At 53.3% G+C, this 16,442-nt stretch overlaps 1 protein-coding gene across 13 annotated transcripts in view; it reads left to right on the forward strand.

Annotated features, from left to right (window-relative positions):
* The first annotated feature begins 3,920 nt into the window (after positions 1 to 3,920).
* The window catches only part of SLC25A48 (solute carrier family 25 member 48), a 40,836-nt gene continuing 28,314 nt past the window's right edge, over positions 3,921 to 16,442 (forward strand). For 7 of the 13 annotated variants that reach the window (XR_008957521.1, XR_008957520.1, XR_008957522.1 and 4 more), the window contains exons 1-4: positions 3,945 to 4,163; positions 8,811 to 8,899; positions 13,917 to 13,988; positions 16,038 to 16,296. Coding sequence is in view for 10 of the 13 variants with exons in the window: in XM_057307192.1 (XP_057163175.1) it covers positions 4,118 to 4,163; positions 8,811 to 8,899; positions 13,917 to 13,988; positions 16,038 to 16,296 (466 nt within the window). In the remaining 3 variants the exon portion in view is untranslated. Of the gene's footprint in view, positions 4,164 to 8,810; positions 10,638 to 13,916; positions 13,989 to 16,037; positions 16,297 to 16,442 lie in introns of those variants that run through there. The other 6 variants (XM_048220948.2, XM_026508033.4, XM_044387419.3 and 3 more) reach the window with 5 other exon arrangements.

A 16,442-nucleotide genomic window follows, 5' to 3' on the forward strand; every position in this document is an offset into this window, starting at 1 on the left:
GAGGGAGAGCAGATCCAGTGTGGAGTGGGGTGGTGAGTGCTTCACGGAAGGTGTGTCAGGAGAAGGTGGGAGCTGAGCTGAGTCTCAAAGGAGTCAGGTATAGGGGTTAGCCAGAGAAGCAGAGGAGACGGCGTTTGCAGTAAGGGAACACAAATGCACAGTTGCAGGTGGAAAGCGGGTAGGGTTTGGAGGACACACTGCCCCGTTGGGGCTCCAGCCTGAGGGGATGTGGTAGGAAGGAAGAAGTGGAAAGGCCACCAGAGCCAGGCCCGTGGACCCTTGCATGCTGAGCTGGGGAGATAGAATTATGCTCAGTGACTCCGTGGGGAGTCATTGGAGGTCTCTCAACAGAGGAGGGCTGGAGCAGATGAAGGTTTCTGAAGCTCACTGCGGCAGCAGCTGGAGGCTAGCCAGGGGACGGGGCAGAGGGCCTCTGTTACCCTGACCCAGGCAGGCAGTGGCCACGTAGGGATGAGGCCTGGGCAGAGAGAGGAATCACAGACAGAATCCAGGGTCTGGCTTGGGTGACTAGCTGGGTGGGGAAAGAGGAATACTTGGCGAGTTACAGAGTTCATCCAGCGATGTGTCACATTAGAGATGACGTGGGGCCACCCTGGTGGAGGTGTTGAGTAAGGAAAGGCATGTGGGCTCAAAAGTGAGGTCTGAGAAGGAGATGAGCGGTGGAGCTTGTGAGCGGAGAGATGCGGGTGTGGTTGGGACAGGGTGGCGATGAGGGCCCTGAGGCACCCTGTATGGAAGGCCACACAGGAGAGGAAGCACCAAGGAGGGAGAGCGGAACAGCAGAGCAGGGGAGAATAGCTGAGTGGGGGTGGGCTTCCAGAAGGCAAGAGAGCAGGAGGCAGGGCCGCAGGCACAGGCCATGGGGCGGGAGCAGCTGGCCCAGGACTGAGCTTCTCATGCATGGCAGGTGGGGAGGGAGGGCTTGGTGGGGAGAGCCTTGAGGAAGTGGAGCCATGAGGCTGCATAGACTCAGTGCAGCCGGGAGACTCAAGGCCTGGGGCCTACCCTGACACCTGCCTGGCACACAACTCCCTCCCCAGGGCTCTCACTATCGCCTCCCTGTGGGCAACTCAAACTGCCGCCTCTCTGACAGCTCCCAAGAGCAGAGACTGGCCCCTAGCAGGGGCTCAGGAAAGACATCACCTGAAAAGGCAAACGAGAGCTGGGAAGTGGGCCGCTGGTTGTCAGATGTTAGCAGCGCATCCCACGTGCGTACCCCACGGCAGCGGGAAATGCTCCGGGAGGGTACCTCTCTGGAAGAGTGGAGGGAAAAAGGAAATGGGGATTTTTCTGGCCCTAGCCACCCAGTTTGCTGATCTCTCTGTGCCTCAGTTTCCGTACCCGCTCCCTCCCAAGGATAGAATGCAGATGTGCATGGCAGCATTCCCGATGCTCCCAAGCAGGGAAGCCAGGAGTAAGCCACAGGCCAGACCCCCTCCCCCAAGGGAGCATTCTGCCAGGTCCCCCAGCCTAGTGGTCTGACTGCCACTAGAGCTGGGTCCTCCCCCTGCCTGTCGGGTGATGTGCCTCGTGGGCAGATTTGTGGCACACATTTGGGAATGGAGCACAGTGGCTTATTCTGGAAAGGAGCCCACCCCTTCCGTACTGCTGCACTCATGAGCAGTTTAAGCAGTAGCTTTCAGGGCCACTGCCTGCCAACCCAGGACCTTTCAGTTACTGCTGACATGGTGGAACTGAGGCTTGACAATCGGCCTGGCAGCCGTTAGGGGGTCCTCCAAGAGAGTGGGCCTTTCCACTTGTTGACTTGCTCAGTGATGAACTCACAAAAGGGCTGTTCTTCGGAGACCTTTCATTTCTTGGAACTGTCCCAACACATACCCCAGACCTGGTAGGAGGGCACAGCTTGGGGGTCAGTGCTGCTGGTGAGCCCCAACTCCTCAGCAGCCTTCTTGGCCCTTATCAGCAAGCCTCAGTGGTCAGACTTTGTCTTGCCTTGGAAGAAGGAGGCCTGTGTGGCTGCTGCACGATGGCCTGGATGAGGTGACACAGATGTGTCAGTGGGAGATGGGCAGGCCCAGGAGAGACCCCTTCTTCTAGACCATACCCTCACCATTTGGAGTGCCAAGGCTAGTTTTCTGCTGGAAATTAGCATCAAATCACCTTCGTTCTTGGAAGGAGGCCAGGGAACTCCCATTGCACCAAGAGCACCTCCACACCACCAGGCCACGTGCCCCAGTGAGCGTGGACCTCCAGCTGGGTCCTGGCCGGGTGCAGATCCTACTAACAGAGAGGCTATTTGGGGGACAAAGGACTACCCCTCAACGTTCCTGGGTGGCCCAGGGTAGAAAGAATGTGGTGAGCCTGGGCCTAAGGGGAGCTGGGCCCCTGGAGAGCTGTACCTAAAAATTAGACACAACCCTGACTGCCCAGGTGCTGAGTGGGACATGGCTGGGATGGCAGCAAGCGTCAGCTCCCGGGGCTGGGAGATGGAAGAGAAAGCCCACAGCTGATTGGAATCAGTGCTGTCAGAGTTGTGTCAGGTGAACACAGGGTTCCACCGGACAATCAGTAGGGGACATGTATATGTTACCTAAGTGTGGGATTTAGCCAGGCCAGTCTGAAATCTGGAGCACAGGCTGGAAGGCTGGAGATACTCAGGAGCTGACACTGCATTCCACAGGCAAAATTTATTTTTTCCTCAGGGAAACTTCCATTTTGCTCTTTTTAATTTTTTTTATTTTAATATTTATTTATTTATTTATTTATTTATTTATTTATTTATTTATTTATTTATTTTTAGAGAGAGGGAACATACAAGCGAGAGAGTACAAGCAAGGGGGAGCAGCAGAAGGAGAGGGAGCGGCAGACTCTCCATTGAGCAGGGAGCCCCATGCAGGACTTGATCCCAGGACCCTGGGATCATTACCTGAGCCAAAGGCAGCCGCTTAAGCGACTGAGCCCCCCAGGTGCCCCTAATTTTTTTTTTTTTTCAGTATTCTCTATGCCCGACAGGGGCTGAAACTCAAGACCCGAGATCAAGAGTGCATCCTTTTCCAGGCAGATGCCTTTCCTTTTTGCTCTTAAGGGCCTTTCAACGGATTGGGTGGGACCCACTCAGATTATCAAGGACAAGCTCCCATACTGAAAGTCACCTGGTTTTGGATGTTAACCATATCTATAGAAATACCTTCAGAGCAACACCCAGGTTAGTGTTTGATGGAATCAGCGGGACTGTTGCGCCTCCAAGCTGACACATAAAGCTGCCCGGCAATGGGGGTGGTACTAATGCCTGCTGCTCACAGATGCTGGGAGGAGGAAGGGGGATCGCGCACAGAGCCCTCAGCGGACTCTGGCCTGAAGACATCCAGAGAGCGAGTATTTATTTGGAGCTGACTTGGAGCCTCCCTCTGGGCTAGGTGCTTTCCACATGCTCTTTCAGTTATTCTAGAGTAGATAGGGTTCTGCAGCCTGGGGCTTGCCGAAGAGGTGTGGAGGGTGTGGCCAAGAAAGAGTCCCTAACCTCCAGAAAGGAACTGCAAACTTGTGTGTCTTGTGTCTTCTATAGTGAAACTGGCTTCTAGCTTTCCATCAGCTCCTTGGAAAACGAAGGACTTGGGGCTAAGCTGTGAGCTGCGCCTTCAGCTCTGTTTTAAATGATCCTATCACAGACGGCTCTTGGTGTTTGTCACCAGGTTCTTCCCGACTTGGGTTAAAGCCTCCCTTTCTACCTCTTGTCATGCATATGGCAAAACTGCCATCACTTGCAGAATCCCGGAGGAAGTGTGAACAGGCAGGGCTGGCGCCTTCGCCTAGGGGCGTGGAGGGTGTGAGGCGGCCCGGCGTGGGCGATGGCAGCGGGGCGGGCTGAGCGAACGCGCCGCCGGGCCTGTGTCCCCGAGCGGCGCGGCGCCTTTAAGGTCCGCTGGGGGCGTGCTAGCGGCTGCCTCGGGCGCTGGGCGAGGTGCGCGCGGAGGCTCGCCTGCGGTGCGGCTGGGACGCGGGGCTCGCGGGAGGACGTGAGGCGCGCTCGAGTCTCCCACTTCCTCCCCCGACCCGCGGGTCGCGGGTTACGCGCCGCCGACTCTGACTGGGCACCGACCCGGCTCCGGCAGCGCGAGCCTCCGCGGCTCCGGCCATGGGCAGCTTCCAGCTGGAAGACTTCGCGGCAGGCTGGATCGGAGGTGAGCCCAACCCTGGCTGGGAGGGAGCCCCCCCGGGAGGTGAGTGTGCTTGCGAGAGACGCCCGGGCCAGGGAGAAAAAGAGCGACCGGGCAAGTTTACAGACCGCACTGTGGTCGGTCCGGGAGCCCCGCGCCGGTGCGCCTCCACCGCGCGCTCGGGGTGCGCGCCGCCTGCTGCCGGAGTGCCCCGCCGCCCGCGGCCGCTGGCCTCGCGGTCCCTCGCCTGCAACCCCGCCAGCGTCCCGGGTTCCGCCTGAGCTGCGGCTTTGCCTCACAGTGACCACCCGGCGAACCGGCCCCGGTAACTATTAAACCGGCTGTTGAAGCCCACAGCCAATAGAGCGGCCAGGCGCGCACACACCCTCCGGAAACCGGGTGTGCGCCTGAGTTTGGGGACGCGGCTGCAGGAACCTGTGGGTGAGGGTGGCGGTTGGCCCGGGCGCGGGATGGGGAGCCCGACTTCGCCAGCGGGCCGGCCGTAGGGGGCGCCCCGGTTGGAGGGTGCGGGACGCGTAGAGCTGGGAGCCCAGTGCCTGGCTGCAGGTGCCCATTGCCGGATAGGAGGAACCCGTCCTGTTTTCAGCCTTTATCTACTGTCGGGTTTCTCCTCCGGGCACCCTTGGAGCCGCTCCTCCCTTGGAGCCGCGGCTGGAGCCACCCTCTGCTGGGCCTAGGATGGGTTTGCTTGGGCAAGAGTTGCATCCAAGTCCTTGCTTCTCTGGTCTTCTCTTTATAGTAGGTTTATTTCTCTACTTTTGTCAGCTACTGACAGGGTCTGGGGAGGGTTTGAGAAGCACTAGCGCTTGTTGTAAAATAGTATCTTTCTTTTGGCCCCATCTAAGAGAATCATCAGGAAAGGGATGTTGGCAAATGCAACCCCTGCCCAAAGTCAAAAGCAAAAACAAAACCAAAAACCAGAGGTGCTGAGACAGAGGCTATAATTAGTGTGTTTGGGCCCCACCAAATGTTCTGTGAATGAAGACCAGGAGATTATAGGAAAATGAAAATGAAACAAATAAAAAGAGCAACAGACCAGATAGCATGCCAGGATCCCTTTCTGGTGGCCGCTCCCACCTCTGTCCCCCAGCAGGTGACTGCAGGGCCCCTGCTTCTTGCTGTCATGAGCAGAGGTGGTCCTTTTCACCATAAACAGTTCTTTTCTATAGGTTTTCTAGATCTTCCTCTCCTACCTTTACCTTGGTGGGGGGGGGGCAGGCCTCTCTTTGGACAATCTCCAGCAATTCTGGGGGAGAGCCTTCCCTACTTAAGGCTTCCCCTTACGTAGCCAGACCAACTTCAGTAGGGCTGTCCCTGGCTCGGTTTGAGGGTAATGCTATCCGAGTAGCTGCAGGTCTCTGATGACTCCAGGGCCCTCCCCAAGTCAGTGAGTAGTGGATTGTCCTTTATTCTGTGATCTATCATCCTTACTTTGTTGATGTTAATATTTTGTTGTTGTCTTTCGGTTTGGGAGTTTTCTTGCTTCCGTGAAGTGAGGATGAGTGTCATTACTGGATACTGAGTCTGTAGCAGGTGCTGTTGAAGTGCCACAGGTATTTTTAAAACAACCCCACTGAGGTTATTTTACGTATCATAAGACACATCCATTTCAAGTATACAATTCGGTGATTTTTAGCAACCTTACCAGTGGTGCAGTCATTACCATAACTTCATTCTAGCACATTTTCTTCCCCGGTAAGATCCTTCATGCCCACTCACAGTTAAATTCCATCCCTTCCCTGGGGTGCCTGGGTGGCACAGCGGTTAAGCGTCTGCCTTCGGCTCAGGGCGTGATCCCGGCGTTATGGGATCAAGCCCCACATCAGGCTCCTCCGCTATGAGCCTGCTTCTTCCTCTCCCACTCCCCCTGCTTGTGTTCCGTCTCTCGCTGGCTGTCTCTATCTCTGTCAAATAGATAAATAAAATCTTTTAAAAAAAAATTCCATCCCTTCCGTCTCCCTCCGGGCAACCATGAATCTCCTTTCTGGCTCTATAAATTAGCCTTTTCTTGACATTTTATATAAATTGAATCATATGGTCTCATGTCTATTGATGTATATTTCTTTGTAGCCCCAGTGAGGTAGTTACAATTATTACATCCTCATGTTACAGATGAGGAAATGGGTACACAGAGACATTCAGTGACTTGCTCAAGGTCATGCTTCTAGCTTGGAATTCCAACCTAGACAGCCTGGTACCAGGGCCCTTGTAACCCCTGTACTCATCTCTAGCTGTTTTCTTTCTTAATGAACTTGCATAATAAAATTCCACCATGACATCCTTTACATTTTCTTTGAAGTTTTACTGGTCTGTAAACCACTGACCTGATTGTCCCATTTCTGATCTTTGCATTCCCTGATTTCAGATGCTTGGGCTGATGAATGGCCGAGGAGATACACATCCAAGATGGGCTTCGAGGCTGCTTGCCTGGGCTAAGGGATGCCCATAGTGAAGCAACTAGAGTCCGGGGACCAGAAGTCCTTTCTTCCCCTGCTGGGAGGAGCTCCTGGAGAGTCAATACTCCAGCTTCTCTCTTTCTCACCTTTCTGCCTCCACCCACTTCTGTGGGAAGGAGGGGCTGAGAGGGGTCTGGAGGTTCTAGATGGAGCACATGTCTGTTCTGGGGTTAGCTGGTTCCTCTGGGCCTCTACCATCTCATATTCCAGGACTGCCCTACCTGGTTAAATTACCCCTGCTAGCAGAGACACTTCATTCCTCATCAGCATGGCAGGGAATTTGTTCGGGCCTTGGGACTCTGTGTGTGGAGGGTCATTTTTCTGTGAGAAGAAAAATCCAGAGTATCCATCACCATGTCAGAGAGGTCTTTGTAAAAAACAAACAAATTAAAAAAAAAAAAAAGACAAAACTAAAACTGGATAGTGACAGCTAGAGCCAGGACTCTGCTGTACTTGACCTTCATTAGCTCATTTCATTCTCACAATGGACCCGTGAGGTAGGTGCTAGCATGACTCCCACCTCGCCTGCTAAAAATGACATCTAGAAAAAGTGAAGTAACCTGTAGGTAACTGAAAAGGTTCTGGGTTTTCTCCTCACACCCTCCCTCCCTTTTTTTTTGAGGCAAAAATCACATAACCTAGAAATAACTATTTCCAAGCATCCATTTCAGTGGTATTTAGTGTGCTCACAGTGTTGTGTATCTGTCGGCTCTGTCCAGTTCCAAATTTTCCTCATGTCCAAAGAAGTCCCTGGATCCATCAAGCAGTCACCCCCATTTCCCCTCCCCCCAAGCCCTGACAACCCCTAACCAGCTTTCTGTCTCTGTGGATTTGCCCGTTCTGGATAATTCGAGTAGCTGGAATCAGACACTGTGGGACCTTCTGTGTCCAGCCTCTTGCACCTGGCGTGCGGTTCTCAACCTTCACCCACGCCGCAGTGGGCGTCGGCACTTCTTTCCCGTTAGCGTCCAACGACGTTCATGGCAGGGATTTACCACACCGTATTTACGCACTCACGCACTGACAGATGTTGCCACCTTTTGGCCATGGCGAATAGTGCTGCCGTGGACTTTCGTGTTCATGTACTTGTTCCAGTGCCTGTGGTCGGTTCTTGTAGGTCTCTATCTAGGAATGGAATTGCTGGGTCATATGGTGATTCTTTGTTTCACTTCCTGAAGAAATGACAAACCATTGCCATAGTGGCTGCCACATTTTACATTCCTGCCAGCAATGTACAAGAGTTCCAATCTCTCCATATCCTCACCAACGTTTACTGTTTGCCTTTAAAAACACAAACAGTTATAGCCATCCTAGTGGGTGTGAAGGGGAATCTCCCTGTGATGTTGATTTGCATTTCCCTAATGACTAATGGTGTTAGGTATCTTTTCATGTACACATTAGCCATGTGTATATTTTCTTTGGAGAAATGTCTCTTCACCTCCTTTTCTCATTAAAAAAAAAAATCGGGGGGGGGGCCACCTGGGTGCTCAGTTGGTGGAATGTGTGGCTCTTGATCTCAGGGTTGTGAGTTCAAACCTAGTGTTGGGCGGTGGAGCCTACTTTAAAAAAATACTTTTTTTTAAGTATTTATTATAAATTCTGGATACTGGACCCTTATCAGATATATGATTTGCAGATATATCTCCCAATTCCATAGGTTGTCTTCACCTTCTTGATAGTGTCCTCTGCTGCACAAGTTTTTAATTTGTATGACACACAGTTTCTTTTTTCTTTTGTGACTTGTGCTTTTGGTAACGTATAGAAGGATCTATTGCCATTCTAAGATCGTGAAATTTTCCCCTGTGTTTTGGTAAATGATTTTTATAGTGTCAGTGTTTCCATTAAGGTCTTTGGTCTATTTTGAGTTCATTTTTGTGTATGGTATGAGGTAGGGGTCTAACTTCATTCTTAGGCATGCAGATACCCAGTTGTCCCAGCACCTTCACTGTCCTTTTTTGGGGGTGCTTGTTTCTAGAGGCAGAGCCCAGGTTTTACTTCATTTTCTTTGCCTTCCTCAGTGCCTGGGCTAGTACCTAGCACATTGCATGGACGGGTGGGGGGGCCCACTGGTAACTGGGCATTGACTGAGTGAGTGAATGTGAGTGCCCGAGCCATTTTTCTTATCCCAAGAGCCGGCCTGTGCACGTGAGGAGCCCAGGGGCTCAGTGACCAGGTCTTCTTCTTTGATCAACAGGGGCAGCCAGCGTCATCGTCGGCCACCCTCTAGACACGGTCAAGGTACTGCAGCCATGTTTGCCACTACCTCTTGGAAAGCGGCCTGGAGTGAGTCTGCCTCCAGGAATGTGTCTGCTGTTTCTGATTCCAAGACAGTCTCCAGCCCAGGGCAGAGTCTCTGCGCCAACCCTGGGGGCGTGGGGTGCCAGGGTGCCGGGAGGACTGGTTTGGAATCCTCGCTGTCCTCTCATTACTTGGCAGGGATCTTGTTTTTGTGAATGCCACATTTCTGCCTCCAGGTTCTCGTGGGCTGTGGGGGAGGGGGCCAAGGCAATGGTAAGTATCCCCGGCCAGTCTCCATGCAACTAAGGAACCAGGAAAGGCTTCAATCATGAGGTGGCCAGAATTTAAGGTTGGGTTTCAGGTGATGAGAAAAGATGTTCCAGGCTCAGCAGCAAGAGCTAAGGCATCGAGGTGGGGACACTGTGTGGGGGTCACGCTTGGGGAAGAGCCAGCATGGCCAGTTTGACTGATGCATCAGGTTTCTATAGATCAGAATCCAGGAAAGGTGGGTCAGCACTCGATCCTGGGAGGCCTTCACTATCAGTTTAGACTGCGGACTTGGGCTGGGAATAGGAAGCCATTATAACTCTAGGAAGCACAGGACATATGAGGACTCAACAGGGCCATCTGGCGTGGGGACCATCCATGCCCCTTGTTCCACAGATGGAGAAACTTGCCCAGAAAGGGAAGGGCTTGCATGAGGTCATACCAGGAGTGAAAGTATCGAGAAGGGAGGGAGTGAGGCACCCTACAAAGGGACATTCTTTGACTCCACCCCCATTCCTGCCCCGTCCCCAGTGGTGAGCAGGGCTAGAGAGCCATCCCCTGGGAGCACGGTCGCAAATAGTGCCTTCTCACCCCTGACTTGCACATTCATATTTAAAGCTTTGCCTGGATCGTGCACTAAGAGGAACTTCTCAGGCTCTTCCCAAGTGGCTGCTACAATCACTTTTCCCCCCGTCTTCTTCCCTGTAGGACAGTGGGCTTCTCCTATGTCAGAGCCCAAGCCTGCCTTCTTCTTGATGGGGTATCAGCCTATTTGTCTTAAATAGTTAAAGATCTTTCCTGGCTCTTTGTGTCCCCCATATGGGCCCTGCCTTTTGCTCATACTTCAAATGCATACTGGACACTTTCTGTGTGCAGGCAGTATGGGGATAGCAAGGCATCAGTAGTAAACAAAGCAAATCCAGGCCCTGCCCCCGGGGGCCTCCCGGCTACATTCCCAGCACAGGCAACCTCTGTGTCTCCCTGGTAGAGCATCCTTCCCTTACCCCCAGCTTGGCCAGGGACTGGTGGAGCTTGTTGGAAGGGCCCCTTCCCCACATGGGTAAGCTGGCCACCTGGAAAGGCTGGAGCACTCCTCCTTCTGTCCACTCAGCCCCTTGAGCTTCTGAGGGAACCCTTCCTGATAGTCAAATCCAGTCTCTGCCCAGCCTGAGAACTTCCTCGCTCAGGGTACCAGCATGGTGATGCCAGCTCACAAGGCTGGCCTGGGCCCAGCCTAGGGATGTGACTCAGGGCCTTCGTTACTCCCGAGAACGTGCTCCTTCCTTCCTTTCTTCTGGCTGACATTTTCTCTGGAGTCCCTGCCTGAGAAAGGTCCAGGCAAGAGCTTTAGAGTGGGAATAATCTGGAGTACAGTCTCAGCCTAACCACCTGCTCTACTGTGACCAAGGTGCAGCACTTCGCCTCCCTGAGCCTTGCTGTCCTCATCTGAAAAATGGCCAAAGCACCTCCTGGCAGGGCTGTTGTGAAGATCACCCCTGTGGCACTGAGCAGAGTCGTGAGTGAGCTGTTCCTATCCTGATGAACACATGCTTGTATGTTGCGAGTGACCTGTGACTTGTCTGATGTCCCAGGGCTTGCCTTGGAAAGAGCAGAGCTAAAAGGACCTGGGCTGTTACCCTACATCAGAGGCTCCTTCCCTGCCCATGGTTGCCTTGTCAGTGGTGAGAGAGCCAGCCCCTCGCTGCTTGGTGGCCATGAAGCTGGGATCCCGATTCTCACCTGACTGCCTGCCCAGCTGGTGCATTTCAGATGTATGTCTGATGCAGTGTGACCGGGTTTCCCAATCAGAGCTCGGCTGCTTTTAGACCAGCTGGTGAACTGTCAGAGAATAAACATGCGTTGTGATAAGCTGCTAAATTGTTGTAACTTGTTACAGCAGCACTAGGACACTAATACAGGAGGTCAGCTTTCTCCATCTGTAAAATGGGGACAGTATCCAGGTCGCATGGCATTTGTGGGATTCCGTGAGATAAATTCTGTAAGAGACCCAGTATTTCCTCAGGAATGCAATTGTCACACACTGAATTCCAGCCCCTGTTCTAACAGAGGCACTGGAGGTGTGCGCTGTGCTGCTGGCCCCTGTGGCAGCCTCCTCAAGTGCTCAGCACGGCTGGGAGACCATTGCTCCATGGTTTTGAGGCTCTTCTGTGATTTGGGATTGACTCCAGGGTTGAGTTTCCTCATGCACAGTTTGCTTGAATGATTTGGGCACTTGAGTTTTTCTGTGGATCTTGATCCTTCTTGGAGACTCAGCCTGTGGCCTCAGTCCCAGAGGCAGCCCTGTCAGCACTGGGGCCAGCAGAGAGAGCATTCACCCCCATATCAGCCTTAAATGGGGGAAGAGAAGGAGGCCTGTGCCCACGTCACCTCGCCTACGTTCTTGTCCTGGTTGGGGTACCCCACCCCTAGGTAGAGCTCTGATGGTCTGCTCAACCATCAAAGCCCACTTCTCCTCTCACTGCGCCTTCCCCCTTGTCTTTACCTCCAAACAGTTAAATACTGTGTTTTCCCTCAACCAGCTCACACTTTCTGCCCCCCGAGTCTGTTTTTCCCCATGGTACTTGTCATCATCAGACATAGATATTTGCTTGGGAATTACCTTTTATTGACTTTTTTTTTTTTTCATCCCTACTTAGTTCTAAGTTCCATGAGGCTGGGAAGTTGGTTTCCTCTACCGCTGAATTTCCTGAGTGTGGAAGAGTGGCTGTTGGAAACCAGGCGTTCAATCATGCTGGTTGAATAAGTCAACCACTACATTTCTTTGATTATGAACATAACACTTATAAAACATACAATACCATTTACCTATCGTGGCTGAGAGAGGGCTGCAGATTTCCCGTGGCCATCTGGGTCTCTAACCTGTCATGTTCTCAGCTACGCTGTTAACCATGGCGATTAGTTCAGGGGGTGGACTGGGCAGGGAGAATGTTGAATTTTTTTTTATTCAGCAAATTTATTCTCATATTAGTGGTGTACTTAAAATTATTTTTAAATGATGTAAGTTGAAAATAATGAAAGTAACCCCTGTCTGTCATAGGAAAGTCAGAAATGAAACGCCATTCGGTGTAGAAAAATATCGCCCATGATTTTCACCTCTGAGACATCACTTTTTTTTAAAAAAAGATTTTATTTATTTATTTGACAGAGAGAGAGAGAGAGAGAGAGACAGCCAGTGAGAGAGGGAACACGAGCAGGGGGAGTGGGAGAGGAAGAAGCAGGCTCCCAGCAGAGGAGCCTGATGTGGGGCTCGATCCCAGAACGCTGGGATCACGCCCTGAGCCGAAGGCAAACGCTTAACGACTGAGCCACCCAGGCGCCGCTGAGACCATCACTTTTATGATGTGTGTTCTGCCAGGGTCTTTGCTACTCGTCTCCACACTGAGCTTAGGCTGTTAGTGTGACTTGTTAGTCTGTGCCTTAGGTCTTAGTCCTCACCGGACCCTGGGTTCTTGGGCGGGGGCGGGGGGGGCAGGATCCGGTCATTTCTCCTGTGGTTCTCAGAGATCCTTCTTACCAGGCTCAGGGAGGTGCCCTGGCACTTTTGTGAGCTTCGTCAGACGCTCTGTGGCTATCTACTGATGCCCCTGGTCACCAAAACCAGCCTCCAGCAGAGGACCCCATGTCTTCCCCTCTAGCCCCCCAGTTAGCCGGTGCAAAGGGGACACGTGCTCAGCATGGGGACAAGAGGGAAATAGGAGACAGCCCTGCCATAGGGAGGGAGCCCACATAAACCCAAAGTAAACAGACAGAGATGACACCATTGCCACATTTAAACTCAGACCTGAGAGATAAGCAAGAGCTGAAGGAAGAGCCTTCTGGGGGGAGGATGAGCCGGGTGGAGAGATCAGCAGGGAGGGGGAGGGGGTAAGTGAGGTCAAGGACTGGGGGATGTGCCACGTGGTGGGCACAGGGGGCAGGGGCATGGAGGAGAGGACACGCAGGGGTGAGAGGCAGGCTCGGTGCCTATGCAGGCCTCTTTTTTTTTTAAGATTTTATTTATTTATTTGACAGAGATAGAGACAGCCAGCGAGAGAGGGAACACAAGCAGGGAGAGTGGGAGAGGAAGAAGCAGGCTCATAGCAGAGGAGCCTGATGTGGGGCTCGATCCTATAACGCCGGGATCACGCCCTGAGCCGAAGGCAGACGCTTAACCGCTGTGCCACCCAGGCGCCCCATATGCAGGCCTCTTTGACGCTGGTGGAGAGTGTGGGGTTTTCTCTGAGTCTCTTAGGAAGCCACCAGTGAGCTGTCAGTAGCAGTGATGCGATTTACTGTCATCAGGAAAGATCAGTGTGGCTGTTGCGTAGACGCAGGCCAAGGAGTGAGAGGGAAGCAGGAGGCCGGTGGGGAAACCAGCCCATCATCCAGCTGAGAGATGGAGGGGTTGTGGAGCCACGAAGGGCAGGTCACTCAGAGTGATGGGTAGCAGACAGGGCAGAGCCCCGGAGTAGTGTTTGTACTCGAGAGGCAGGGATCACATGTCTCCCAACAAGCATCGTTTTTGAACCACAAATGGACTTTTGTTCTTCTCTCAGACCAAGAGGACTTCTGCCGCACTCAGCAAGGCACGAATGGGACATTGAAGGAGGCAGTGTGGGCAGAGGACAGAGCACCAGCCTGGCGGGGACAGAGACCCAGCCCTCCCTACTGGCTGGGTCCCTTTGGGCAGGGCCCTCCCCTTTCTGGGCCTCGGTGCCACAAGCCTCGTGTCTGTGGGCAGTGGGGCTGTGAATCGTCTCGGCCTGGGCCCTCACCTCCTTGCGTCTCTCCGCAGACTCGCCTGCAGGCCGGCGTCGGTTATGGCAACACCCTGAGCTGCATCCGCACAGTGTACAGGAGGGAGAGCGTAAGTGCCTCTGGGATGGGGGCTGGGGCCGTCCGCCTCAGGGCCTCCGGCAGATAGCTTGCAGCCCACCTGGGGCCCAAGCACCGTGGCCATAGCCCTGACACCCGCCCGTCGGGCCGGAGCCCTGTTCATTTCCCATCATCTTTGGCTCAGTTTTGCCTCCTCCGTCCTCGGCTCACATCACACCTCAAGTACTGTGTGTCACCTAACTTAACCCTGCCATCTTGTGCGCTGTTATTGGGGGAAAACTGGTCTTGTGGAACCTCTCTGGAGAGATTCTGAGCAATTTAGAATCACAGAGTGGAAAATTCCTGCAGAAACAGGGTGACCTGTCAGTTTTCACAGCCAAAGGAGAGGCCGGTAAACCATGGACTCGCAGGCTTCCGTTCTTCCGGGGGTGGCAGGAGCCCGGGCTTGGGATTCCAGATGCCCAGAGCTGGCTTGTCCCTCAGGTTGCTGGAAACCAAGGGACCCAAGGTTTTCCTTTTCAAAGAGGCAAACCTGAATAATATTTTGTGGAAGATGTGTCAGTTGCCCTTCTTAAGAATCACCATGTTTTCAGAAGACTTTCTAAGGCCCTGCTTTGGGGAACTTAAAATACATTTTCTAATTGACGATGAAATGACTTGACAATTTAAAGAAATGGTCGATAGCAGCCCTGGGCTTTCCCTTGAGTGCCTGGAAGTGTGGCCCTAGTGTTGACCCCGTCCACAGCCTGCATCCTGGCAAGTGCCCCGTGGCTCAGGAGCCTCCTGCCTGCACTGTGACTTTTTCCTCAGAGGCATGTTTTATGTCAGGGTGTTGCTCGAACTCTCTTGCTGGGCTGCTTTACAATGGACTGCAAACTTGGTTCAAGCTGTTCGGGGTGATGTGTGATTCCTCAGTTCCCTGAGATGTGGCCATTAACTCCCCTTTTAGGCACACACTCTCCACAGTGCCTGCCAGCCACAGTCCCAACCCCGGGGCATTTTGTGGGGACTGCAGGTGTTTCTTGGAGACACGGCACCTCAGGGCTAAGTGATGTCCCCACTTTATCTGAGGGCTTGTTTAGGAAGAAGAACCTGAGGTGGGGGGTGTGTGTGTGCATGTGTGTATGCATGCACGTGTGTGTGAACGTGGGTGCATGTGTGTTTGTGACGTGTCCTGTCCCCGGCAAATAGGGTGCACACACCCAGGTCAGGATTAGCAGGTTTGTGTGCGTCCTGGAGTTGGTACAACAGCTTCCTGGTACTTTTTCATTTTTGGCACGGGGCTGAAAGTGAGTGCTGCCCTGACTCCTTCCAAGGGCCTGTGGAATATTCCAGATTTCAGAGGAGTGTTTGCGATATTCCCCAAGCGTGCAGTGTGGAAAGGACCCTCTCCTCTCAGCCTCCAGCACCCTCTGCTGTGGTCTCTGCTTATGTGCAGAAGAAGCCTCTTGGGGCTGACCTTCTGGGAGCTCCCCTCCCCTTAGACCCTTGCCACACACTTAGCACATTGAATTTGGTCACCTGTCAGTTTATCTGTCCCCCCTCCCCTCTCCTGCACCCAGAGTGCCGGCTCAATGAGGGCAGCAAGTATTTTGTTCTCAGAGTTGTCCCCATGGCCTGGCACATGGCAAGTGCCTTAGAGAACACTTTTGTTTGAGTGGCAAATGAGGAGGGTATGTGGGGTCCTCGGCAAACCCACTACCCACGAGGGCTCCATGCAGCCTCATATCTTTCCAGCCCAGGAACACTGCCACTCTGGCGGCAGATATGGGTTCCAGGCCCAGGACACCCCGACTCAGGAAATGAAACTGCCTACAGAAGTGGGTTCCTCCCCCAGGCCAGAATATGCCCTGCCTAGGAATAGAGGGCAACTCCTCACCCACCTGGTCCCTCCCATCACATCAGTATCCTTTTTTTATTCTTCTTGCTGACATAATGATTTATTTTTCCCATGGTGTCACCTCACCAGCCTGCAGGCTCCAAGAGGGCAGGTCTGTGCTTAGGGCTGTGCATGGAGCCTGGTGCCTGGCCTGCAGACAGCCCTGGGCGCTCATGCTCCTTCCCCCTGGTTTTCCCACAGGTGTTCGGCTTCTTCAAGGGCATGTCCTTTCCCCTTGCGAGCATCGCTGTCTACAACTCGGTGGTGTTTGGGGTCTTCAGTAACACGCAGAGGTTCCTCAGCCAGCACCACGGCAGGGAGTCCGAGGCCAGCCGGTCCCGCACCCTGTCTGACCTTCTCCTGGCCAGCATGGTGGCCGGCGTGGTCTCTGTCGGGCTGGGGGCGCCCGTGGACCTCATCAAGATTCGGCTGCAGATGCAAACACAGCCATTTCGGGAAGGTAAGAGTAGGGACGGGGCCTGGTGTCTGGGCACCTGTGACCCTTTCCTGGTCTGCCAGATCAGGGATGTGGTTGCTAATATCCTTTTCGTTGAGCAGAGCATCTGCGTTGTCATGTAAGAGTCTGCAGTTAGCGTCTTGATCTCT

Source organism: Ursus arctos, unplaced genomic scaffold (genome assembly GCF_023065955.2).
Source record: "Ursus arctos isolate Adak ecotype North America unplaced genomic scaffold, UrsArc2.0 scaffold_5, whole genome shotgun sequence".
In the NCBI taxonomy this organism is placed as follows: Eukaryota; Metazoa; Chordata; class Mammalia; order Carnivora; family Ursidae; genus Ursus; species Ursus arctos.